The 26,251-nt window shown below is 44.9% G+C and overlaps 1 protein-coding gene across 1 annotated transcript in view; it reads left to right on the top strand.

Moving 5' to 3' along the window:
- The first annotated feature begins 252 nt into the window (after nucleotides 1-252).
- Nucleotides 253-26,251, top strand: part of SNX16 (sorting nexin 16) — a 28,050-nt gene continuing 2,051 nt past the window's right edge. Inside the window, exons 1-7 of the mRNA XM_088471541.1 lie at nucleotides 253-517; nucleotides 4,306-4,740; nucleotides 6,904-6,990; nucleotides 10,283-10,431; nucleotides 14,170-14,239; nucleotides 14,321-14,457; nucleotides 25,235-25,351. Coding sequence (XP_088327667.1) covers nucleotides 4,384-4,740; nucleotides 6,904-6,990; nucleotides 10,283-10,431; nucleotides 14,170-14,239; nucleotides 14,321-14,457; nucleotides 25,235-25,351 — 917 coding nt within the window. The 5' untranslated portion in view covers nucleotides 253-517; nucleotides 4,306-4,383. The remainder of the gene's footprint in view (nucleotides 518-4,305; nucleotides 4,741-6,903; nucleotides 6,991-10,282; nucleotides 10,432-14,169; nucleotides 14,240-14,320; nucleotides 14,458-25,234; nucleotides 25,352-26,251) is intronic.

A 26,251-nucleotide genomic window follows, 5' to 3' on the forward strand; every position in this document is an offset into this window, starting at 1 on the left:
CTGGCAGCGTGTAGTATAGGCGTAGTACGGAAGTACTGGCAGCGTGTAGTATGGGCGTAGTACGGAAGTACTGCCAGCGTGTAGTACGGAAGTACTGGCAGCGTGTAGTATGGGCGAAGTACGGAAGTACTGGCAGCGTGTAGTACGGAAGTACTAGCAGCGTGTAGTATGGGAGAAGTACGGAAGTACTGGCAGCGTGTAGTACGGAAGTACTGGCAGCGTGTAGTATGGGCGAAGTACGGAAGTACTGGCAGCGTGTAGTATGGGCGAAGTACTGGCAGCGTGTAGTATGGGCGGAGTACGGAAGTACTGGCAGAGTGCAGCAAGGGTGCTGCCAGTGCCAGATTATCGCCCTCAGTTTCCGGTACAGCCTGTGCTCCTGCGCTGGTCGGGTGCGCTGTGTGTCATGTGACGCCTGGCAGTGGTAGGGATAAGTAGTACACAGCTGTGGCATCACCACCAGGTATACGCCACCGTAGCGGGTGACAGTGCTGACATGTGTACCATGGTCCAGGCGGTAAGTGACAAAGCACGGTGGTTGGTCCCTGCATGTAATATTCGTTTTAACTATATGCTCTGCATTTATGACAATCCACACTAGTACCTATTCTTATCTTTAGAGCTACTATTAGATTATTGTCATTATTTTGGTTAAGGGGTTAATGAAATGGAGGTGTGCTTTTATGTGGGTTGTGAAATTGACTCATCAGAGTGTTCCAGTATTTGACTTTGCATCTATCTGTGTACTGGGAAAGGGATACTTTGGGCTGTGCTGTGGTTCTGAGTGTTTTCCAACTTCATGCACTTATAGTAAATTAGTTCCATGTTTATTTGTGTTCCTGCTACACTTATATTTTAGAGCAGGGCAACCATCTGAGAGGTGTGTAGTTAATGCTACACTAATACACAGTTACCAAAGACCCAGCAGTGTCTAGGAGGGGAGGGACACAAACTCTCTAAATTAAATATGGACATAATACTGTTTGCAGGAATGTAGTGCTTCTTATTGACGCAGCTGGCAGGGCTGGTCTTCAGTTTGTGTGACCTATTAAAGTATTTTGTGATCTTTGTGCGTTACAATTGCAGTGTGTGTGTGTGTGTGTATAATATATAATATCACCACAGTTGGGAAAAGTTTCATAAATCTTCAAACCATTACAGTGTTAGGCATTTACGAGAAAGTGATGATACCCATAGCAACAGGTCAGGGTCTAACTCTTGGTTTTGCCATGCAGATGACAAAATGGAATCAATTGCCTGGTTGTTACTGGTTACAGTGATTTTTTTATGTTTTCATATCCACCAGTTTTCATATATGTTCCTCCCTTCACTCCATGTATTTGTATGGAATTATAGGGAACCAGGTATATCCTGCATGGAGAACTTCTATGCTCAGGGATCAGCGATTGTTAAAAGTGTAAACAAAAGCTTTTACTTTGTCCTTGTTTTAAAAGAGCATTCTAAGTGCATCCTGTAACATATCTGAGAGCATAGTCTATACTTAGTGAGCATTCCTATAGATCACCATGTTGTTTTACTGAACAGTAATGACTGACAGTGTATAATTGAATATGAGGGATACGCTTGTCAGAGTCTGTGTGTGGTCAGGCCCATTCACTAACATTATTTTTATATAGAAGCATGCCAAAGTGCTCTTACTGGGCTTTTTTTTTTTCTTTAAATGGGGAAAATACTTCTGTTTTGTTTTTAGCTTTCTTCAGTCCTCTTGCTTGAATTACCTTCATCATTCAGACGTTCTTATTTGAGATTACTTTATATCAGGGGTGGGCAAATCTATAATCTGAGGGGCTACTAAACCATTTTAAGTAAACTGTCTGGTGCCGTATTGCGGGGATTTCACTCCTGTTTATAGAGCGTGCTGGAGGCATCATCTGTCGGTGTGGGGCCACTAAACAAGTTTACAGTACTGTTGGGGGCCGGATTAGGAGGAGGAGGAGGGGGGGGGTTCACTCCTGGTTATAGGGCGTGCTGAATGCATCTTGTGCATCATCCGTGCGGTGCCATCAAAGGAGGATGCCAGGCCATGATGTGCCAAAAGTGTATTGATGCAAATGTTTAAATTTGATGTGGTAGGCATACACTAGGGGCCAACTAAACAAGGTTCACTTTAAAGCAGTCCAGAATAAGTGTATATATAATATTATACCCTGCTCCCCGACCCCACACACATGTACACATAATAAAAATAGTAAAGGACAGTGGCAAAATAATAATGCCTGTGTGGCATATACACTGCATATGTGTATTTCTTGCAATAGTCTAAAAGTTCTTACAGCAAATTATCAGTAGTGATCCAGTATTTGAGAGTAAGTAATACCTGTTCTAATTACTGTTTATTATTCTTGTATATTCATTCCCTCCCTTACCTAGATTGGGAGCTGTTGCTGAGCTGCTGGCTTTGCAGTGTAGTGTGAGTGACTGGAGCAGTCATGACAGCCAGGAGAGATGGACCAATAGAAGAGGCTGGCACTGCTACCTCACACACGCACTGCATAGTAAAATGCTGTTATTTTAAACTTAATGGGTGAACAGTGGCAACAAGGCAGAGAGTGTGCCCCCCCTCTCCATATGCACGTTGGCCTCTATTATTTTATAGAATGTATTCGATAAATGCAACGTTAAAGCTAATTGGCTGCCACGGGCAACGTCTCCACTGGCAGACTCCTCCCCTCTTTTCACTGCTTCGTACATCTACCCCATTGTTTCTACATTTCCCGCTCTATATTGTTATTAATACTGTTCATGATATCCGTATTTTTCTTCTTTAATCTGCACTTGTCTTCAGAGCTAACACTGGGTTTGGGGGATATTCTTTGAGATCAAAAGAAATTATGTTACAGCCACAGTCCCATTCTGTCTCAAACACCCAGCAATTGTATGCAAACCATTGTAGTAGTGTGTTGGCAAAACAGCAAACTATGGGCGCGATGTAAATAGTGCCGGAAGATAGCTCCCGGAGCTATTCAATTCATCGCAATGTTAGTTCGGGGAAGGCTCGTTATCGCGCCTTAAACAGGGTGTTTAGGCGCGATAACGAGCATTCCCCGACCTAACTTCCCGGCGCGAGGCTGTTTTCCCGGCGCTAAGGGCAGAAAACAGCCTCGCGACGGGACTTTTGTCGGAATTCTTCTCTCATCCCCGGAGGGATGAGAGAAGAAATCATTAGTCGGACTTGTCAGCGCAGTGTATTGAATAGCTCCGGGAGCTCACTCCCAGAGCTATTTTCATCGCGCTGAATAGAATCGTGCCCTTTGTGTATTCATGTGTCTTCTAAATAACCAATGAAAATGTACATTTTTATATTTCTTTGGTTAGTAGAAAAACAAGGATCCAATTCATTAAAGGCATCCAATTGTATATGTCATGCTTTTCAATATGAAAGTATGTGCTACCCGAAGCTTGTACACAGAGCACAAACATTTTATGCCATTACACACTATGTAATCTTATGTTTGAAGGGCACATTCGCGACCGTGTGTGTGTGTGTGTGTGTGTGTGTGTGTGTGTGTGTAGCTTTGTGTCAAAACTTCTGTAAACTTACTTGGCAGATACTTGCAGTTGCTGTGCCTCTTCCAGTTCTCTCTTTATTTCTGTGTCCTTTTGTTCAAACTATAAACAGGAACAAAACATATAATTTACATGGATTTCATACAATTTTAACAGAACTAATCCTGAAAATATATCTATTTGAAAGTTAGGGGAAACCAGATTCTTTCTTTCCATGTGAGACAATTTGTGCCCTTGCCAAAAGGGTCTGAGAACATTAATACCGCCACATAATGGGGCTCCTCTGTCAGATTTCCAGCCCTGATTTTGACTGCAGACCCTGCATGGCCTCTTCTAGGCCTCCAGTACTGGATTTGCCAAAGTAATTGGACCTTCCCTTGGACGAGGGACATTTGTATGACTTTGGGAGGCAGTGCAAATGGAGATCGTTGAGGCTTGTTTGTCCGGAGGACTTTTATCCCTGGTTCGGCCATATGTTAATAAGGATTTGCTAACTGCATAATGTGTTGAAACATTTCTTTGGAAGTCTGTCCAGCATCCATAGCCTCTGCCTATAGCCAAGGAATACACAGCTATGTGCAGGAAATATGTTCTCTGCAGGCTTCTAATTTAAAAACAAATAATTACAATTCAGAAATGTATAAATACAGAGAAAACTTTACCCATTATTATGAACATTTAATAACAAGAACCAAATTTTTACTTTGTAATTTCCACATCTGTTACATTAGTTCCGTGTTTCACATTCTCTGCTGTATCTAATTATTAATTTTGCAGAGACTGCGTTCCTGAGGGGACAGAATGATTTGTTAGCTTGGTGGAGTGTTTTGAAACCATCTGAGAAGTGCAGAAAACATGGCAACCCCTTATGTGCCTGTGCCAATAGGAACTACCTCCTCTGGCAGCGTGACCAACAGAAGCCAAAGGAGCTCTTCCCTCGGAAGCAGCTCCACAAGCTCAAACTCCTCAAAGGACCCACATGAAGATGCCAACCCCAGAATCCGTAAGAAGCTGAGCGCACCCGATCAAGTGAGCTGCACGTCCTCTGTATGTAGCAGCCCCCTGATTAGGACTAAATTTGACTCCTCAGTAGAGTACACTACACAGCCGGCTGCACATGGACATGTTCCTAATTCTGTAGAGTTGGAGGAGAGGCCCTCCACCCCGACCATCTTGGGATATGAAGTAATGGAAGAACGGGCTAAGTTTACGGTAAGTTGTTGCTTAAGTCTTTATGTGGTCTCTGTCGCTTACAGTAGCTTTTTTTAAATGCTATAATATTTGTCTCAAGGTCACAAGCCTCAAAATATATAAAACATGATGTTTAAGCTAATTTAATGTGGAATATGTTGGGGATGGCTAATTGTCATTAATCATCAATGTCCTTACCTAAGAAAACACATTGCCCTAAATACTGGATATAATGAGAGTTTAACATTACTCGTATTTCACAGTTGTAAACGTGGGGGCAGCGGCCATATTTGTCGGGCTTTTAAAGTAAGTTGTCATCCAAAGATTGAATTCTGACAGAATGGCTGGATCTAGGAGACTTGGCATGCCATGGACGGTGTTGCCAAATTTCCCTGGACACTTATACCAGCCTTCCAATCTCTTTTGCATTTGCTGTAGTGATAATATTGTCTGTAAGTTCCATTTCAATTCCGTGTTGGTTAGATGAAAAGATCCAACAAGGAACCAATTGTCAAAATATGCCATAAATGCTGCACAGAAAAACACCTGTGGGTGTACGGGATTGAGAGATGAACACAAAAATAAATGTTGTTTTTCCTGCTATGTGGGAAGAATTCCAGTCACTTAACCCCTCACTTCTGCTAGAACACAAGAATGACCTATAAATTGGTTATTTTTATGTGGCACAGATAGTGGATTTAGAGACAAAAACGTGTTTTCTCTCTGGCCTTTCAGAGTCCTAAAATAGACTTTGTGACTTCTACGGATGAATTCATACCACGGAAAAAGAAATGTACGGAAAATGGATTTACATGGACTATAAGGGAGACTGTGCATTTGCACTTAACGTGACTGATCACTTGTTACTGCTACAAAGGCACTTGTGTGTTAGCTGGCTCACGCTTCCGCAGCATTGCTGTTTACTGGTCATTGGGGTGAGACAAATGTGTGACCGCTCCTGTATCTAATAGGTGGTTAGTTACACTGCACATTTTGTGCTGCGTCTTGTAATGCAGAAGGCCAGAGATATGCAGTTTTCTGTCCACTCTCAGCCCCCCACCACAGTATTGCATCCCTGGTCTTCATCTGTACGGAGAGAACTATTGGTTTATTCTTTCCCTCCCCTTTATAATGCATGATTTCATCTGTGTTCTATTTAAATTTATGAACTTATTGTTATCAGTTTCCTTGTGAGAGCAGATTGCTGCTGAATGGAGAAGCTGGCATACTAAGTATAATGATGCTTTTACCTGACTGTGTTATTTCCAGGACAAGAACAGACTGTTGTTGTTAGGCTGGGGATATTGATTGTAACAGTTTGCAGAACAAGATTTTGCCCTTAACACAGACATTCTTTGTTATAAATGGGAATATTGTACGGAGTTGTTCCTGTTCACTGTGATGTGCTTACTCCCAGGTGTGTGAGACATATAGCAAAGGTTGGACCTCATTACGTATGACAGAGGTGCACTGGTACAGATGCGTCCACTTGCATCCTTGCTGTGAACGCGGCAAATCGCACCCACGAGCGGATAGGATTGCATGGTGCGATCACCATGCGCGCCATAGCATACCGTATGCTGCTGTGGGTAATCGCATGGCGAGATGCGTGCGCTCGCTTGTAGAGCGATCGGCAAAGATGCAAGAGAACACATCTGTATGTCCGTTTAATCTTTTCATATGATCGGAAAAAGTGTTAGCTCGTTGTGAAGTATGTCACGGTGAACTTATTCTTGTCTGCAACTTGATTTTAGTCCGGCAGTCTAGAGACATCCGAAATAATGTATAAAAATGCGGAAATCTATAACTGGGTCATAACAAGTCATTTAAAATGTCTGATTTCTCTGTCTTGCTGTTTTCTTTATGCGTGCTACCATTTATTCACGGATTAAGCTATGAGATGACTTTTGCTATGGTGCTGGAGATAATATTGTATCATACTTCACTAAAGGACAAACATTCCCAGTATACACCCCTGGCTCCTCTTCCTAGAGTTGTTTAGACTGGTAGGGGTACCTTTTGTGCTGGGCGTCTCTGATTAGGGTAGTCAGAAGTCACTGTAGCCCGCCCCCCACCCTTTTTTGGGAGCTCTCATAATGATTACTCTAAATAAACGGATACATTACTGTATAATGTGTTGCACTTCAAAGTTTTCTCAAACCATTCTGGTTTAATAATTGACAGGTTTACAAAATTCTCGTTAGAAGAAGCCCAGAAGAGAGCTGGGTTGTATTCAGGAGGTATACAGATTTTTCAAGGCTTAATGACAAGGTAAGATAAATATTTTATTTTGCAGATTGATCGCAGCACAGAACCCTCCTCCTGTATTTTAGTGGAGATGGGGGGTTATTGGGTGAGAACAATCAGGCATAATAAACATGCCATACAACTGACATTCTATAGTGCTGTTTGGTTTATATGCACTTCACCTTTTGGTCCTCATTATTGTTACTAGAATGATCTAGTTCTTATTATTGGGAATATTTTGGGTTTAATTAGGAATGTAAATTGTTGTGTATTGTGCCACATATCGGAGGGAAATCACATGTTCGCTCAGTTACGCAAAGTGCCATCGGAACACCGGCACTAGCACTGGGAAAAGACCAAGATCAAGAGCAACTGCTGGAATGTGAAGGGGAAGAGAGGTCCACTGGGTGAGGCCAAAAGAGCAATAGTGGGAAGTTTGGAGACAACAGCATTTTTGGAAATGTCAGCAATGATGTTGAAGTCCCCCAGGATGAGGAAAGTTGGCTCATAGGAGAGAAATGGGGGAGCCAGGTGACTAGGAAGTGGGAAGAGGGGTAGATAATTAGAACTTGAAGGTGTATAGGGTGGAAGATGGAGATAAAGTGGATCTCAATGAATTAGAGAGGGGGGTTCCCAAGGTGGGATCTGGAATGAGCAGCGGGGAGAGAAGGATTCCTACACCATCACCATGCTGATACCACAGGTCGAGAGTTGTAAAAGGAGAGATGTGGTGTCAGATGGGGTGAGCCAGGTTTCTGTGAGAGACCAGCTTGAAGCAATTGGAGATAAAGTGGTGAAGGATTCAAGTCAGAGTGTTGCAGACAGACCTGGTGTTCCAGAGGGAAAAGGGGTGGGGGGGGATAAGGATAATAAGGCCAACCAGGGTGGTAGCAGGGAAAGCATATGGGGATGGCACATGGTGTCTGGGAGAAATAGAGGGGGGGAGGGGTTGCAAGGGTAAAGGGGGTAACAAGGGTGCTTGGCAGGGGGAGCTAGGGTCAAGAAAGAAAGAAATAGAGTGGAAGCATGGAGATGGTAGAGCGAGGGTAGGAGGAGGAAGATACAGTGATGCAGGTGAGAGTGGGAATGGAGGATGAGGCAGATAAGTTGCAGAGTCCCTTGAGCTGGTTGAAGGGCTGCAATGTGAGGGGCCATGGCTTGGACTATTAGAGGGAGGGAAGCATGGGAATCACAATAGATACTTAAGTTAAGCGGCTGGGGGATGCATTAGCCACTGACCACAGTTTTTAATCTGGACTAAGCAAGGTAAGGGTATTAATATACAAGATAAGCACATGCTCATTTGTGGTAATAGCTAGTAGCAGGCATAAGTAATGCCCCCCCCATACACCAGTGACTGATTGCCACGATGCTGCGATGCCAGATTGGGCAATCGGTGAAATCCAATATGTTAGATTTCACTGATTTGCCAGTCACTATCGAAACATGATGGTGATTAGCAAATCAGTGAAATTTAACATGTACAATTTCACAATCCTCCGACGGATCGCGGAACATCGATGGCTGCCTGTCGGCATTTCTGATCCCATCGCAGGATCCGCCAATGCGTTGGATTGTGAATGGGGGCCTTTAGATTCCTTTATGCTAAGATCTGTAAAGTTAACAAAAGAACAAAATGGCTGACAGCGGCAGAAGGAATATGATGAGGAAAGAGAAGATTACCCTGAGGTGCTCTTAGGCTTTGTAAAATGAATATTCATTGTTGGTATGCAAACATTATTTACTTTGCGAGTCATGATTATATAAATGTAACAAAGTGATAGAAATATTTGAACAAAGCACGAGATTATAAAAAAAAGTCTTTGTTATGTAGTATGTTTCTTTATTGTTTATAGCATGTATCACTTATTTGAAATGAGTCCTTGATAACTGAAATGTAATCAGTTTCCCTTTATGCACTCCTAAGCTGATATTAATCCCTAACCATAAAAAAACCTTTTAATATTGTTTTTTTTTTTTTTTTTCCATTGTTTAGATTGCTTAATACGATCTCTTACTTTTTTCATGTGTTTTTATTTCAGATCTCTTCAACATTTTATTTTTATTTCACCACATTTAAATCTAAATACTATGACATGTTAAGGCCTACCAATACAAAATTTGAATTTTGGCAACAAGTATAACCTTCTTTTTCCTTTCCCTACTTTGGCATCCAATTGATGGCTGAGTCAGTAGAGCTAGTACCCTCTATAGGTACATATAAGATATTGTAATTGCAGAAAATATATTATTAGGGGGATGATACATTTGAAAGAATATAACAAGAACAAAATCAGCAGTGTGGCAATGAGTTAGGGCAGGGGTCAGGCAATTTTTTACCTTGTACAAAAAAAAACACTTGTTTTAATCCCCGCCCCTGCATCCGCCGCCGTCCTGTCCGCCCGACTGCTCCTCGGAACTATGGGAGAGACGTCATGACATCTCTCCCATAGCGCGCATGGAGAGAGCCAGAAGCTGGAGCTCAGAAGAGAACTCCAGCCTCCGGCTAACGTGGCGCTGCAGGGAAGGAGCCGGGCGCACGCTGGTAATATCTCAGCGGGCTTCCGGCTTAGAGCCTCCCTGCGGCACAGCCGGGCATGCATATGAATCATTCTATATTGTAGAATGATTCATATGCATGCCCAGCTGTCCGTCCATTACCCCCAGGAATTTCATTTTTACACCATGTGGGGTAATTTACCCCTGTTCCCTGACCACTGAGTTGGGGAGTAAAAGTAATCTCATTAAACTAAAGCGAAGTAGACATCCCTACATTGTAGAATGTCATTCTCTAACTTTACATATTTAGCAGCTGGCCTTTGGGAAATGTACATTGCAAGCAGCTAGCTCACTGCATCCTACGGTTCTCAATTCCACTAGGTCACCGGGTGGTAACTCCTGCATCTCCCATTCTCTCTGGAAGTGCCTAGAATTACAACACATTCCACCCATTAACCTCTTGTCAACCTCTTGTTTGAAGTGGTAATTCCATGCATGAAACGCGTAATGCCAGTGTTTAAAGATGGTGGTCTCCGCTAGTAGATGCGGATTTCTTTGTTGCGTTAGTGGCCAGATTTACTAAGGCCTGGTAATATTCCTGTACGGTGGGACAATGCCTAACTGTGTTGCTGCTTTGGTCTATTGAAATGTTTTCTGGGTGTTGATGTCAAATGTGATAGACTGACCCCTCACATGTGCTCATTCGTGTTTGCTATAAGTTCAGTTTCTAAGTTTAACGTTCCTCCCCTAATGATTATTCACATCCTGTTTTGTTGAAATACCCTCTTCTAAAATTGTATTCTTAAATCCCTGCTAGCTAAAGGAAATGTTTCCTGGTTTCCGACTTTCTCTACCACCTAAACGTTGGTTTAAGGACAATTACGACTATGACTTCCTAGAGGAAAGGCAATTTGGCCTGCAGGCATTCCTACAGAACTTAGTGGCTCACAAGGACATTGCAAACTGGTATGATGGCCATTTTTTTTACTATGTACTTTTACATTAACCACATTCTGGTTGGTGAATACTGTGCCTTTTTTTTGATGATCTAGTTATTTAACTGTATTTCAGCAAATCTAGAGATTGTCTTTTTTTTTTTTTATATATTTTTTTTTACTATGGGAGTGCAATACTGATTTGCAGCAATTCTAGAGTTCAATTTTTATTAAATGTATGTTAATCCTAATGGTTTATTACTTTTGTTGTTGCACTATATAAAACAAACAGACTAAATGCTTTTGTGCATACAAATTATCTGACCATTTTATCTACTAGCACCCCTCATACGTAATAAAAGATAACCTATGAGTTCTGTAGTCTATATTACTATTGTACGTTCTCCTTTATCAACTATAATACAGCAGGCCTTCCTGGATCCTAGGCCTCTCTCCCCGGTACACGACAGGGAAAGCCAGCCAGTGATGCCTACTAAGAAGGGGGCATGCATTTTAAAAACAAAGATGACATTTCTTCCGGATATGTTTTTATACCGTTCCATAGTTTTTCGTCTTTTAAAGATGACCTGTCACCTTTTATTAACACCAGTCTACTCAAAGCCTAACAAGAGAAGTTTTATGTCCGTGCTGTAGACCTCTGAGAAACCATCATGGAGCTGTAATGTACTGTTTGCACTTCCTATCCATCCATTAAGGTTTATTTAGGCCTTAAGTAGAGTAAATTCAGAAATGCGCAGGTCCCTGTTTTTTTTTTTTTTTTTTTTTTTCTTGTGATTCCTCAGCTAGCAGTAGTGCTCCTCATCATTTAAAACCGAAGCTATGTAGTAGCCCTTCCTTTGAGTAGACTGTTTGGGTATATTTACTAAAGTGCGGGTTTTTAGAAGTGGAGATGTTGCCCATAGCAACCAATCAGATTGTAACTATCTTCTAGAAGGTGCTAGATAAATGTTAAGTAGAATCTAATGGGTTTCTATGGGCAACATCTTCACTTCTAAAATCCTGCACTTTAGTAAATATGTGCCTAGGTCTTTATTTATTAAACCCATTGTCTCCATTTCACAGTATTAATCTGTAAATTTAGTATTCGATTTCAAGCTAGACATTTTAAACTTGTTTAACTAGTTTTAATCCAACTCCGTACAATCGTTGTACATGGGATACATAACCATGTAATACAATCTGTGCAATGAAGCCAAGCCTCTATACATTTTACCCCTGTGGCCGATGAGGTATTTCAAATCCTTGGATAATTAATGGCAAACTGTTTTAAAACCACTTTGCGTGAAACAGACCCATCTACAATTCCATTTAATGTGGCTATATGTGTGTTTAGAGACAGAGGAAGGTTTGCGATAGTTTAACTATTTTATGACCAGTGTTAATTCATACCCTAGTAACCATGTTTTTGCATCTTATATGTCAGATAAAGTAAGAATAACACTTCTTTTACATTTCTTTTGCAGTTTTAATTATATTTTATTTGTTTAGAATTGCAATTATTAGGTTACTGAAAAGCAAAGAGCAAATGCCTTGTAATGTAATTGCAAGTCACCTATTTAAAGGCCAATTTAAAAACCCAAGACCTGTATATTTTCCCCAGCTGTCTACATGTGCTCTAGCTTTGCTTGCACAACAAATGGTCTTGTTAGGAGTGAAGCCTGCTGTCCCCAGAGGGTGAGAGAGGTCATTTGGAAATGTCTGAACAGAGAACAATGTCGCACATTGGCCCTGGCAGGATAATAGGTCTTTAAAGTGAGGGCACACAAGAATAATTGGACATTCTTCTTTGTGGGCTGTTGGGACTATGTGTCTCTCTCGTAGCTAACAAGGGAGTATGCCATACAAGTTTGGCAGGTTGACTGTATTTAGCACTGTATGAAATGCAGCAGTCTGTGGGAATAGTGTGAATGTCTTTCTCCCTAAACAGTGCACTTACTGTACAGTACCCCCTTGCTCTGACATCTATGACGTCTGACTATCCTGAACTCAAGACGTCTTCACCACCTGCAGTGCTTTCCAGACCTGAGGAGCAGCGTAAACGCTTCCTTCTCAGACTTTGAACATTTGAGGCAATAAATTAGTTATTTATAGCAAAGCAGTCTGGAATGCTTACTGTCCTAGCCGCAGAGGAATTGCCTATCTGTTCTGCTTTACCAGCTGTGGAAGCAGGTGGGCTTCAGCCGGATCATAACTTTAACCAGCCAGATAAAAGGATGTCTTGTTTTCTGTCATTTAAATGGTATGTAGTCAGGAAACCGGTGGTCGAAATGTTGACCGCCAGCATCCCGACTGTGAAATCCTGGCATGGGACTAAGGATAGGTGTCGAAATACAGACGCACATCATTATCCAGACGCCGAAATCCCGACGCTGGCTTACCAAACGAAGGTAAGCCAGCCATTGGGACCTCTTAGCTGTGGGAGGGTGCGATTAGGTTTAGGGACTCTGGTTAGAATCAGGGTTAGGCACCCTCCCGGAAGGGTTAGGCTGGGGGAAGGGGGGGTTAGGGTTATGCACCCCTGGGGGGGAGATTAGGGTCAGGCACCCCCCCACCCGTGAGGGTTAGGGGGGGAGAGGAGAGGGTTAGGGTTAAAACTTACCTTAATTGGGATTTTCATCTTTCTGCCTTCCGGCATCGGTATTAAGTCTGGCGGTATGTCATACCGATTCCATTTAAATTACCTAGCCCAAAATCTACTAAAAACTATTTGCCCCACACTGCCCTGGCATTCCCCTCCTTGTTAAACTATATACCGGAGATTCTTATATTAACTATAGGAAGAATCATGGTCATGTTGCTGCTTTCCAGATAAAAGATTGAGGTGTGAGGCACTACAGTGTATGCTAGCGCTATATCAAATGTTAATAAGAGATCCCATACTTTGTATATATTAAAGTTAAGGGAGATGTGACAGAACCTTGTTAAAAATATAATGTATTAGAAATGATTAACAAGGTTTGTAAAGACACAAATATGGTCTTGCGACAATGTAAGATAAATATCTGTTAACGTGTCATGGTTCCTCTCTAGCTTGGCCCAGGTAGTGTAAGAGGGCTTCACATAGTATCTCTAGTCCTGTGAGGGAGAAAAGCAAATTATGGGCCTGATTCATTCCAGATTGCAAGAGAGATTATGCAGTCTGACTGTGATAGTACGCTAATCCATTGCGATCGCTATGCCGTGCAGCACTACATAATGATGCCCACTTTACCTTACACACATCCGTAATATCTAGCAAGACTGTGAAACCATCGGTACAATCGCAGCCTCACGCACACTTGCACAAGCTCACACCTTACTCAGAAATTTCTAACCTCATCGCACGCTATGAGTTCTCAGGCTGCGTACAGCATCTCAGTGGATAATTTATGCACGCCTGTCTAACGGCGTTTCAAACGCACTGACATGCCTGCATTTCCCCGACCACCCGCGTCAGCACACACAAACTGCACTTCCTGTCAATCACACTGCGATGGTTATGTGTAGTCTCTGATCGCAATGCACAGAATGCAACAATTGGCCGATTGCGTGCATATTAGGAACTGCGATCCTCACTGAATCAGGCCCTAATGTACATAACATACTCCTCATTTACGAGACAGCTAGCTGAATCTGACTTTTCCCATCTATTCTTGGGACACATGCCTGGAGTGTTTGTATATGAGAATTATATGCGAATTATCTGATTTTGCTACTGAATCTGAAAACGTCACATGACATTGTGTTAACGAGCACATCTGTGTTTCAGTGCCTCAGTGAGACTGTTCCTCTGCTTGGATGATCCTCCTGGTCCTTTTGACAGCCTGGAAGAGAGCAGAGTGAGTAGACCAGATAGGCTGTTGGCACGCTGTATGTGAGCCTGGCTACACGTGTGACCATGTACTTGTATGTGTGTGCAGGCTTTCTGTGAGACTTTAGAAGAAACAAATTACAGACTTCAAAGGGATCTTGCCGAGAAGCAGAAGGAGCTTGAATCCCTGAAGAAGTTGTTAAATGAGAAGCAGACACACATCCAGACGCTTGAAGGACAGATTCAGTGAGTATTACCCAGAGATGATGAGCTAAAATACTGTTCTTTTCTCACCTATCGGTTTGGTTGAATATGTAAGGCCACATGAATTTTATTGTACTGAGAATATAACCCTAATAGGCTATCTACATCCATACTCTATTTAGAGTGTATATAAATGGTAGTAATCCCCATGGGGGTTGTGTATGCAATCTCTGCGCTGATAATGCAAACTTCAGAATCCTGGCAGTGTAATCCCAATGGTGTAAATTCGGACGGTAAGTATTCTAACCCTAACCGATGTCCCCTCCCCCTGCAGCATAACCCTAATCATCCCCTCCTGCATTCTTTTTTTTTTTTTTTTTTAAATCTCTTTATTTTTCAAAAAATAGAACATACTGCCATAGAAAAGAAAGACATTGAAAAACATCAAACTACCTTATTTTCTTAAATTTGGTTTTAGAAAATTTGGTGTATATATATAAAAAAAAAAAACAATAATATCTAATAATTACAATATTGAATATAGAATAAAAAATAAATAGATAAGAGGGAGAGGGTTGGACACCAAGCAGCAATGTTATTTAAATAATAATAAAAATTAAATAACTAGAATAGTTTCAAAAGTATAAAGTGAGGATTAAACCAGACCTGGAAGGGTCCTATTAAAGTGAGAGTACCAGGGGGCCCATACTTCATGACATTTTGGCATGGAGGAGAGCAGTGATATACTCCATGGAAGCAGTGTACCAGATTCTATTGAGTAATGCAGGAATGGGGGGGCGAATGCGTTTTTTTCCAGTTAGTCACAATCAAAATTTTAGCAACGTTAAATACATGACCCCCTCCTGCATTCTAACCCTAAACTGCCCCTAGTGACTAACCCGAACCCTCACTGTTGTGATTGCAGCCGTTGTATTCTGGCTGCTGTTGGGATTCTGGTGCTGAGATTCTGGCTGCCGGCATTGTCTGCATTGGGATGGTAACTACACCCCCTCCCCGGGACCATGATAGATTTAATTGGAATTTGTTCCTCCTAATCAACAAAATGTACTCGATAATGTCTCAATGCGAATGTTGTAAAAATGTATTATAAACAGAAAACTGAAAATAAGTGATTTCATTAGTATTCACCCCCCTGCTATATACATACTAGATTTCCACTGATGTTACCAATTTTCATCACGGTCACAGAAATAGTTTATTGGAGGCCACCTGTGTACAGGTAAGGTGTGTCACATGACTGCAGCATGAATACACCTGTCTCTCTGAGCTTCCCCCAGGTAGTTGGTGTATTTTCAAGCATAGACTACAAAATGAAGATAAAGGAACATCCCAAGCAGATCTGGGAGAAGGTCATTGTGAAGTACTAATCAGGAAATGGGTACAAGAATATTTCCAATACACTCAATATACCCTGAAGCACCGTTATGTCAATCAAAGGGGGGAAAAAATTGCATAAAAATGGCGGAACTGTGATACTGCCTAGATCAGGTCATCCTCCAAAGCTGAGTGTCCGGGCAAGGGGAGCTGGAGTAAAGGAGGCCAACAGCTACAGACTGCCATGACAGGGATGGCAGTAACTCTGCAGGGGATAACAATAGCACGCATGCTTAATAAGTCTGGGTTGCATGGGGAATGGCAAGAAGACAGCCCTTATTGAAAATAACCTCTAATAAAAGCCCTGCTGCAGTTTCCGCAAAGATATATATGACCATGTGGAGTAGGATTCTATTGGCCAATGAGACCAAAACTGAACTCTTCAGACACAGTGCTAAGTGCTACTGTATGCTTGGCGCAAACCTAACAGTGCACATCACAGCGATAACCTCATCCCTACAGTGGCGCAGGGCGCTGGCAGCATCATGTGACCTACATGATTCCCTGCAGCAAATAATGGAAATCTCCTAAACATGGAGGGGAAAATGGGCAGAGTAAGGTACAGAGAAATCCTGGAGGAAACCTGCTGCATTCCTACAAGAGTACTTGAACTTTGAAGAACATTTATCTTCCAACATGACAAAAATTCAGGGCCTGATTCAGAGGCACACTCTATTTGCATGCGGTTGCTCTGAATCAGGACTTCCCTTTTATTTTAAAATTCCCGCCTCCAGGCTGCTCTCACAGCTGTGGGTGACCACCCACAGCTTGTGTGTGCGGCCTGGTGATGATGGCGATTATCGCGACCATTGGCATTGCGAGGAGACCCCTGTGGTAGGGTCTCGGCACTCTCAATGCCAAGTGGACTTCCTGCTGTAATAGAGCAGGAAGTCCAATACTGACATCAGAAGTGATGTCAGTAGGGCCGCCTACAAATGGCAGGCGTTCCTTCGGGAACGCCTCCGTTTGTACAGCCTCCCCGCCTACAAAACGAGGCGAGCTGTCCATCAACATTGACAGCCGCTCTGTTTTGTTGCAAGCCCCAGAGCGAGTGATTTCTCACTCTCTACGGGGCTTGCGCACGCATTGGCCCACCACCCGCTTGCGAGCCGCATTGCGCTCGCGAGCGGGTCTGAATCAGGCCCTCAGTGCATAAAGCGCTGTCCAACATCAATCTCCATCCAATTTTGCCAAGAAGGTTGTGGGGGGGGATTGAATAGTAATGCAATCACTTAATTTCTTCGTTGAGTCGTTCATAATACATTTTAACAATTGGCTGGACTTTTTTTTTTTTTTATCGAGTACTTTGTCTGGATTAGTGGGCAGTCAATTTCAGTTAAATTCCATCATGGCTCCATGTTGTAACACAGCAAAATGTGATGAAGCCCAAAGGGGGGCAAAGGCCTTTTCAGAGTCAATGTACACTCTAGTGTATGAACCACTTCAGTTGACCATATTTACCCATTTGCAAAACGGATGTAAAATTGGTCTTTAAAATTATATATATATATATATATATATATATATATATATATATATATATATATATATATATATATATATATATAGTTCTTGGAGAAGTAATTATGCCAAACCGACTGTAGGTCGCTGATTTGTGTAAAATTTTATTTTCTACATCAAGGTCCATAGGGTATCCAAAGGATACCTTGGGGTATCGGTGATGACGTCAGGCATGAAAACTCTATGGTGAGTTAAGTTTTCAGCCTCCCAGGATGCACTAGGGTCCCCCTCCTATACCCCGCCCCCGAGCCAAGGCATCTCAGTTTCGTTGGTGCCCGGCTCGGAGTCGGAGCACCTGTTTAGAGGGGGGGCTAAGGATAGCCCCTGAAGTTTTCTTCAAGGCAGCTATGGCTGCCCATCTGGAAGTACAGCATGGACAGTCACTACTGACGTCCATGCTGTCTTCCCTACACCCCCGCCGGTACCAGAACGCCGGTACTGATCCGGGGATGCTGGTAAGCATCTGGGGTCACAGCTAGCGGTGACCCCTGATGTTTTGGACCATGGCCGGATTCAAGGGGGCAGCAGGGTCCCGCGGTGGGTCCCCGCTGAACACATGGTCCAGACTCCCCAGGCAGGGGGCTCCCTGGGGACTGGCTGCAGAGTGGAGCCAGGTAACCAACCTGCGCTTCCACTACCCCCCTGGCACAGCGGACCGCAGCTGAGTGGTAGCGCTGCGGCGTCCCAGGGATTAATTGCATGCCAGGGGAGCGTGCCTTCCCTGTACACAGCCAGCGCCTCCCCCGCCGCACACAGCCCTCTCTGCACCTGCCGATTGGCCATGTGGCAGCGCTCCTCCCCCAGGCCGGCCTCCTCTCTGCTCCTCGGTGGCCATCTTTGCAGAAGCATGGTGAACGCTGCTGGAAGCTGCTGATCGGTGGTTTCGTGGTCTGGGTCCCCCGGCATACCTCTCCTCCGTTGGAACAGGTCTGTGTATGCAGCGCTGTGTCCTACCAGGCTCTGTGTCTGCGTAGTTGAGGATCAGCGCTGATAGTCCAGGGATTAATTTTCTTTGCATTGTATGTGACTTCTGCTAGCGTCTGCTGCCTGTATTTTCACTTTCTACTGTCAGCCATTTTACTGTCCCTGCTCTTCTTCTGCTAAAGCCCTTGCGGTGCGGTGCTTGCAGGGTGGTTCTCCCACTATACTAACGAGTATCAGTGAGAGGGGTCACATACTTACCATCTTGTCTGAGAGTGAATTTCCTCTCCAGCTTATGTGTACTACGTGCAAGGTACCAATAGCGGAGGGGGAGGGTAACGCGGAGGGGCTATGTCGGCAGTGTTTTTTATTGACGCGACCAATTACTGTCACGGCTCCGGTACAGGAACTGCCCTGGGCTTGTTTCGCCAAAGCGCTTACAACCCCAGTGGGTCAGTTAGCTCCACAACCTGCGTTCTCACAGATGGGATTGTCCCAGCAGTCAGTGGTGTCGTCACCCATGCAGGGTTTCCCGAGACAACTGATGGTACCCCACAGTCTCCCTATTTCCCCTCCTCAGGTCTCTCAGGAGCCTGCTTGGGTTAATTCACTGACAAGTTCTGTACAGCATTCGTCGGACGTGTTACAAGGGGAGTCTGTGTTGCGGCCAGTGGCATCTCTGTCCGCTCCTTATGAGGATGACGACGTGACAACCGATGATAGAGAGATTCTGGATCTTTTTGACCAAGAACCTCTCCGGACGCTAAGTCTAAGGTTTATATTCCTGGCCTTATTCGTGCAGTCTGCACAGCTTTAGTTATTGAGGATGATGATCCTCCGGTTCCCAAGTCCAAATATGCCTTTTTCAAGGATATTAAGGGTGACGCCACAGTGTTTCCTCTTTCGGGTCAGTTAGTAGACCATTTAGAGGAGGCATGGAAACACCCTGGCAAACGGTATCGGCCTCAAAGAAGTTTAGCGGTGGCTTACCCGTTTGCGGACAATTATTTTTCTAAGTGGGAATCCCCTCCTCAGGTGGATTCTCATGTGACACGCCTAGTCCGAAGTGCCACATTGCCCATGCCCTCCATGTCCTCCTTGAAGGATGCTACGGACTGTAAGGTGGAGATCTGCCTAAAGTCCATTTATTCCCACGCGCGGGGGGCATCCAGACCGGCTATGGCCGTATGTTGGGTAGCCAGAGCTATGGAGCGCTGGGCTGATAGTTTGGAGGCGTCTTTGGATTCCGACTGTTCGGCTGAACAGGCCGAGTTGGTAGGCAATCTTCGGGATTCGGCCACTTACATCAATGAAGCGGCCTTGGATATTAGTACCCTCACCTCTCGGATTTCTTCGGCAGCTGTTGCTGCTCGTCGCACCTTATGGTTGCAATCCTGGAAGGCGGATGCTGATTCCAAAAAGGGATTGGAAGCTTTGCCTTTTAAAGGAGAAGTCCTCTTTGGTCCGGATCTGGACCAAATGGTGGCCACGCTGGCGGCAGCCAAGTCTGCATGTCTCCCGTCTGCTGCGGTCCCTTCCAGTTCGGGTACGTCGTCCTTTCGGCCTTATAGGGCCCAGGGTAGGCCTAAAGCACAGTCCTATCCCCGACAGGCTGACCCCAAGAAATCGGCCAAGCCCAGGAAACAGGCCTGGAGTACCAGACGTCCGGCCCCTAAGTCTGATGACAAGCCTGTGGCCTGACTGTCCGGGCCTCCCTTTGGGGGATCCCAAAGAGGGAGGCCGCCTGCTGCAGTTCGCCCAGTATTGGTCGGCAACTACGACAGACACTTGGGTTCACGAGGTAGTTTCTCACGGGTATGCCCTCTCCTTTCGGCACAGGCCCCATCCCGATTCTTCACGACGGGTCTTCCCTTAGACCAGAACAAAGCCATGGAACTGCGGAAGGTTTTGCACACTATGCTCCAGGCTGGAGTTATAGTGCCTGTTCCATTCTCCCAGAGGGGCCAGGGTTTCTATTCCAATCTATTTTTGGTGCAGAAACCCAATGGGTCGTACCGTCCGATTCTCAACCTCAAGGCCCTCAACAAGTCCTTGCGAGTGCCGCGGTTTCGGATGTAGACCCTACGGTCCATCATTCTGGCACTGGAACCTGGGGATTACATGGTGTCGTTGGACATACAGGACGCTTACCTGCATGTCCCTATTCTTTTGCGTCACCAACAGTTCCTCAGGTTTGCAATCCGCAACGATCACTTTCAGTTCCGGGCGTTGCCTTTTGGCCTGGCGACAGCACCACGTGTGTTCACCAAGGTTATGGCGGTCATGGCGGCGTTCCTGCGGCTGCAGGGAGTCCGCATGTTGCCGTACCTAGACGACCTTTTGTTGGTAGCAGGGTCTCCAGAGCTCCTTCTACGCCACTTGGATCTGACGATTGCAGTACTGCAACGGCACGGCTGGTTGATAAACTGGCAAAAGTCCACCCTGATCCCGTCTCAGAGGATTCTGCACCTCGGAGCCTTATTGGACTCCAGTCAGCAGAGGATCTTTGTGACGGAGGAAAAGATCTCTGCCTTGCACTTGAGGGTGCGCAGTTGTCTGCAGAGTCGCCGTGTGTTTCTACACTCGGCAATGAGGTTACTGGGCTCCATGGTGTCAGTATTCGACATGGTGGAATATGCCCAGTTTGACTCCAGACCTCTGCAGCAATTGATCCTGTCCAAATGGAATGGACTGCCTCAGAGCCTAAAATCCCAGACGATGGTGCTCACTCCGGAGGTTCGCCTGTCCCTTGCCTGGTGGCTGCAGACGGCCCATCTCAACAAGGGTCGTCTGTTTTGGATGGCGAACTGGGTCCTATTGACAATGGACGCCAGCCTTCGGGGCTGGGGAGTGGTCACGGATCCACACTTGTTCCAGGGCAGATGGACTCAGGCGGAAATGGAGCTTCCAATAAAAATCTTGGAACTCCGCGCCGTTTTCAATGCTCTCCAGCAGGCACATCGGGTTCTCCAAGGTCACCCCGTGCAGGTCCAGTCGGACAACGCTACCACCGTGGCCTACATAAATCGGCAAGGAGGAACCCAAGTCGGGGGGCACTCGTAGAGGTGTCCCGCATCCTGGTCTGGGCGGAGCGCAATCTCCCGGCCATATCAGCAGTATTCATCCCGGGAGTCCTCAACTGGGAGGCGGACTTTCTCAGTCGCCAGGACGTTCATCCGGGGGAGTGGTCCCTGCACCAGGAAGTCTTTCAACTTGACACCTGTCTTCAACAAGACAGGTGGGGTCTTCCAGAGATCGACCTCATGGCGTCATGGCACAACAACAAGTTGCCGGTGTACGGGTCTCGCACAAGAGACGAAAAGGCGTCTCTGGTGGATGCTCTGTCTGTCCAGTGGACGTTACGGTTTGCTTATCTCTTTTTCCTCCGTTTTCCCTTCTTCCACGGGTAATTCGGAAATTCAAACAGGAAGGAGGGACGCTCCTGTTGATAGCTCCCGCGTGGCCCAGGCGGCACTGGTTCTCAGACCTTCAGGGTCTGTCCGCGGACATTCCTCTGCGGTTGTCGCTACGACCGGACCTACTGTCACAGGGTCCTTGTCTTCACCCGGACCTGACTCGGCTGTCTTTGATGGACGATGCTGTTGAGACGGCCATGTTAAGGTCCAGGGGGTTTTCCAGCTCTGTAGTACGAACTATGCTAAGAGCACGGAAGCCATCTTCTGCAAGAATATACCATCGTGTGTGGTATACGTTCTTCCAGTGGTGGTGGCCGAGAGGTTATGCACCTCGGGAGTTCCGTCTGTCTAGAGTATTGGCTTTCCTACAGGCGGGACTAGACCATGGGCTTCGCCTTGCTTCTTTGAAGGTGCAGGTGTCTGTCTGGTTCCATCATAGGATTGCTACAATCCCTGATGTGCGCACCTTTATGCAAGGTGTTCTTCTAATTCAGCCGCCATTTGTTCCACCAGTGGCGCCTTGGGATTTAGCTGTGGTCCTGAGGGCTCTCCAGGGACCGCCGTTTGAACCACTGGGCTCAGTGGACCTTAAATGGCTGACAGCTAAAACAATTTTCCTTCTGGCCATCGCTTCAGCCAGACGTGTTTCTGACTTAGGGGCTCTATCCTGTAGACCCCCTTTCCTGATTTTTCATGGGAACAGGGCAGTGCTGCGCACTCGTCCTGAATTTCTTCCCAAAGTTGTTTCACGTTTTCATATCAACAAGGAAATCGTTGTGCCGGCTTTTAACTCACCTGACCTTTCGGCGGGTGAGACCACTTTGGACGTTGTGCGGGCCTTAAAGATTTATGTTGACTGCACTTCTTCGTTTAGGAAGTCGGACCCCTTGTTTGTCCTCTGTGGCTTCCGTAAAAAGGGTTGGCCTGCTTCAAAGCAAACTTTGGCAGGTTGGATTCGTATGGCTATTTCAGAAGCTTATCTTCATGAAGGCTTTCCGGTTCCATCCTCTGTGAGGGCTCATTCCACTAGATCTGTGGGTCCTTCGTGGGCAGCTCGACGTGGTGCCTCTGCAGTCCAGATCTGCAAGGCGGCCACGTGGTCCTCTGTACATACCTTCGTGAGGTATTACGTGTTTCACACCTTTGCCTCTCAGGATGCTTCCTTCGGGCGGCGGATTCTCCTTTCAGCACTGGAGCGTCCCCACCCTTGAAGGATACTGCTTTGGGACATCCCCAAGGTATCCTGTGGATACCCTATGGACCCTGATGTAGAAAATATGAGATATGGTAAGAACTTACCTTTGTTATCTCTATTTCTACGAAGTCCATAGGGTTCCACAGGACTCCCGCCGTGTCGCACCTGTGCTGCAGATGGGCTTTACTCTGGTCACCGTTTTTTCCGTCTCCCTCTGGTGAGAATGTGATTCTTGTGTGTCCAGATCTTTTTTTCTCTCTCTTCCTTCTCCCCCTCCGGCCTATGGCTTGGTACGTAACTGAGATGCCTTGGCTCGGTGGCGGGGTATAGGAGGGGGACCCTAGTGTATCCTGGGAGGCTGAAAACTTAACTCTATGGTGCCCGATGCCTGACGTCATCACCGATACCCCAAGGTATCCTGTGGAACCCTATGGACTTCGTAGAAATAGAGATAACAAAGGTAAGTTCTTACCATATCTCATATTTTAATTCAATAGATCCAGAAAGCATTTCCCATTCATGTTAAGTAGAGCAGAAAAAGTGCTATTTTTTAGAATACAGCAAAAAAAGAGTAAATGAAAAACCACATTTGTGTTATCTAAGAACCAGGAACGGTTAAGGAACTTATTTGATTTCAACTGAAATCTACAGCACACAAATAAACTGCTTACAGAACCGTCAACGCGTGCTTTGTTTGTACACTAGAAGACGGCAAGAAATGAAGTATTAATAAATTGCCAAGACTCTTAGCAATTGGGTAGTGATTGTGTGCTAAAATTAAAATGTTTCCTTTGAGGTTTCGTAGAGTAATCTGTATCAATCGATATACCTATATGTTTTGATAATTTTTTATGCAGACATAAAGGCAACGGTCATTTAGACTTGTTCGGCGTCGGTTATATATTATTTTTTTTTACCGCTACTTTGTGCGGTATAGAGTTGAGATGCTGGCGGACAGGATGCCGGCCGTCGAAATACTGATGCTGGAATCCCACCGCCTGGCAAAATGCAATATCCCAAAGGGGATCAGGATACCGGCGTCGGCATCCCAGACTGCCAAACATCCAGGACCGGGTAAAGTATGAGCTGCTTCCCTCCCAGGGTTAGGGAGGGGAGAGGGGAGGGATATGGGACTTGCCTGTCCACGTCGGGATCCTGAACTTCCGGTATTGGGATATGAAGCTCTTCAGCCGTCGGTATTTCATACCCATTCCCTTTGTGCAAATCTAATGATTTGTGACATAGTTGCGAAGTCGGGCCTATATAGAGGGCTCTGTATGGCCAGTTGCTTGAGGGAGAGAGAAGGTAAGTGCTAGGCTTAGGGTCTTTATAGCTGGCTAAACACTAGACGATATGTTGTCCGATCCTTCTGGTCGGAGCGATATATCTGATACATCGTCTAGTGTGTACCCATAATATGTGCACTCCTGCGTGTCCTTAGCGACATCCCCTGTCAGTCCAGCTGCACGACCGACAGGGGATGTCGCTAACAATGCCATGCTGCAGCATGGCACGTCCCTCCCCCCCCCCCCCCATCGGATCCGGCATCGGCAAGTGTGTATGCACTCCGCGACGTCCGGCTGGGTACACCTTCTGATGTGTACCCAGCTTAACAGATGAGTACAAGTAGGATAGTGGTTATATCTACAAAAAATTCTCCCTAGGAGCAATTTACACACTCTGGTTGATGCTAAGTCGGACGGATCTTTGTATGGACACAAATAGGGAGTTTAAGCGTACAGCACATGCAAAAAAGTGAATTTACACATTTTTGCTTAAATCCATCTGATTCTGAGTCAGAGGGAAGTTGGCCAGGTCTGGCTTTCCAGATCATGCAGAGCTGGTATGTCTGTATTGTGTGAGTGTACGGGACGTGTAGCTCGGGTTCCGTGCTATTCAGAGTCCTGCGTGCGGGAAAGGGAAGCCTGTTTCAGACTGGCCTCTTGCATTTAGCATGGGGCTGGTGCAAATGCCGATACTAATGATGACTATAGCGGATGTGTATGGAAAATCATTGGGCGGATTGGCTTCCCATTTCAAGCCGCACAGTTCCATGCATTAGCCCTACGGAAGCCTGTACAGGTATTAGCATAAGGTAGTAAATCAGGCTTCCGCGGCATCACACAGCCACAGCCACTCAGCATCCGACTCAGAATCCGATCAGTCCCATAAAATATTAACTTCTAATTAAATCAAATACCAGAGTTGTACTTCTTGTCCATTGACTGTAGAGTATAAAGGTATATAAACTGGAGTTCGTGAGAACCCAAAATATTCTTTATGAAGGGTAGGTGTTTCTGACACTGTTGCTATTGTTACTACATTGTGTGGTCATCCATACAGTTATTTAATGACCAAAACCTCTTTTTAGGGTAATGAGTGGGAGGCATGGCGAGGCGCGCAGACCTTCTGTAGAAGAGAGCGAATGCAGCGGAGAGGTGGAGTCCTCCGCCATAGAGGCAGATCAGGCGGCCTCAGCGGTCAATGGGTAAGGTGTCATACATGGGTTTTACCAAGGTGCAAATTGTTCCTTACATTGATTTTTGCTCCTAACTCTGAATCAAGCCCTATATAGTTTATCTACAGCTAAGCTATTTTTTGTATAATGTTTATTTCTCAGTATTTAATGGAGTACTGTCCATAATTTAAAAATTTATTCATGTAAATGTTCCCACCCGTGCCGGTTTCTATAAAACATAACTGAAAGTGTCCTACAAAGTTTATTAAATGGAATTACTGTCATGTTATCTAGTTTATAGTTTATCCCTAATGATTGGTCACTTTTTATATAAAACCTTATATTTTACGTATAGTCGTTCCTAACCACCTAACTGGCTAATATTTTTTCCAAAAACCGCTCAGAAATTGTCATGTTTTTTTATTATTGAATTAGATCAAGAATATATAATTTATCTAACACAATTTAAAAAACATAAATAAATTTATAAAACACTTTTATACCAGATCATCGCGACCTTGTATTTTCCCGACAGCTGCTACTATAAGCTCCTCTCTGCAGCTGCCGGGTAGGGGGTCCTGTCATGCTGCCCCATCAGCAATGATCTGTATCACGGCAGACATTGAGGGAGGGTGCCGGGAAGTCCCTCTGCAATTGGCGGGTGCTGGAAGATTATCTTCCAGCAGCCACCCAGTAGGCATTTTTGACTTGTTGTAGTGTTTGCGACCATGCCAGCTACTGCACTGCCAGGCGTGGTCGCAAACTATGTGACCAAGCCAAGCATGTGTTTAAACAAGTTTTTGTTTTTTTTTGTTTTTTTTTATAATTTGTAACTGTTAGTTTTCTAGTATTATGTCTGTTCACATTATTTCCACATTTGTTTGCAATTTTTGTTGTTCTTCTTTACTATAAGTCTGTAATTTGTCTTTA

Source organism: Taudactylus pleione, unplaced genomic scaffold (assembly GCF_031769625.1).
Source record: "Taudactylus pleione unplaced genomic scaffold, aTauple2 ptg000114l, whole genome shotgun sequence".
Classification (NCBI taxonomy): Eukaryota; Metazoa; Chordata; class Amphibia; order Anura; family Myobatrachidae; genus Taudactylus; species Taudactylus pleione.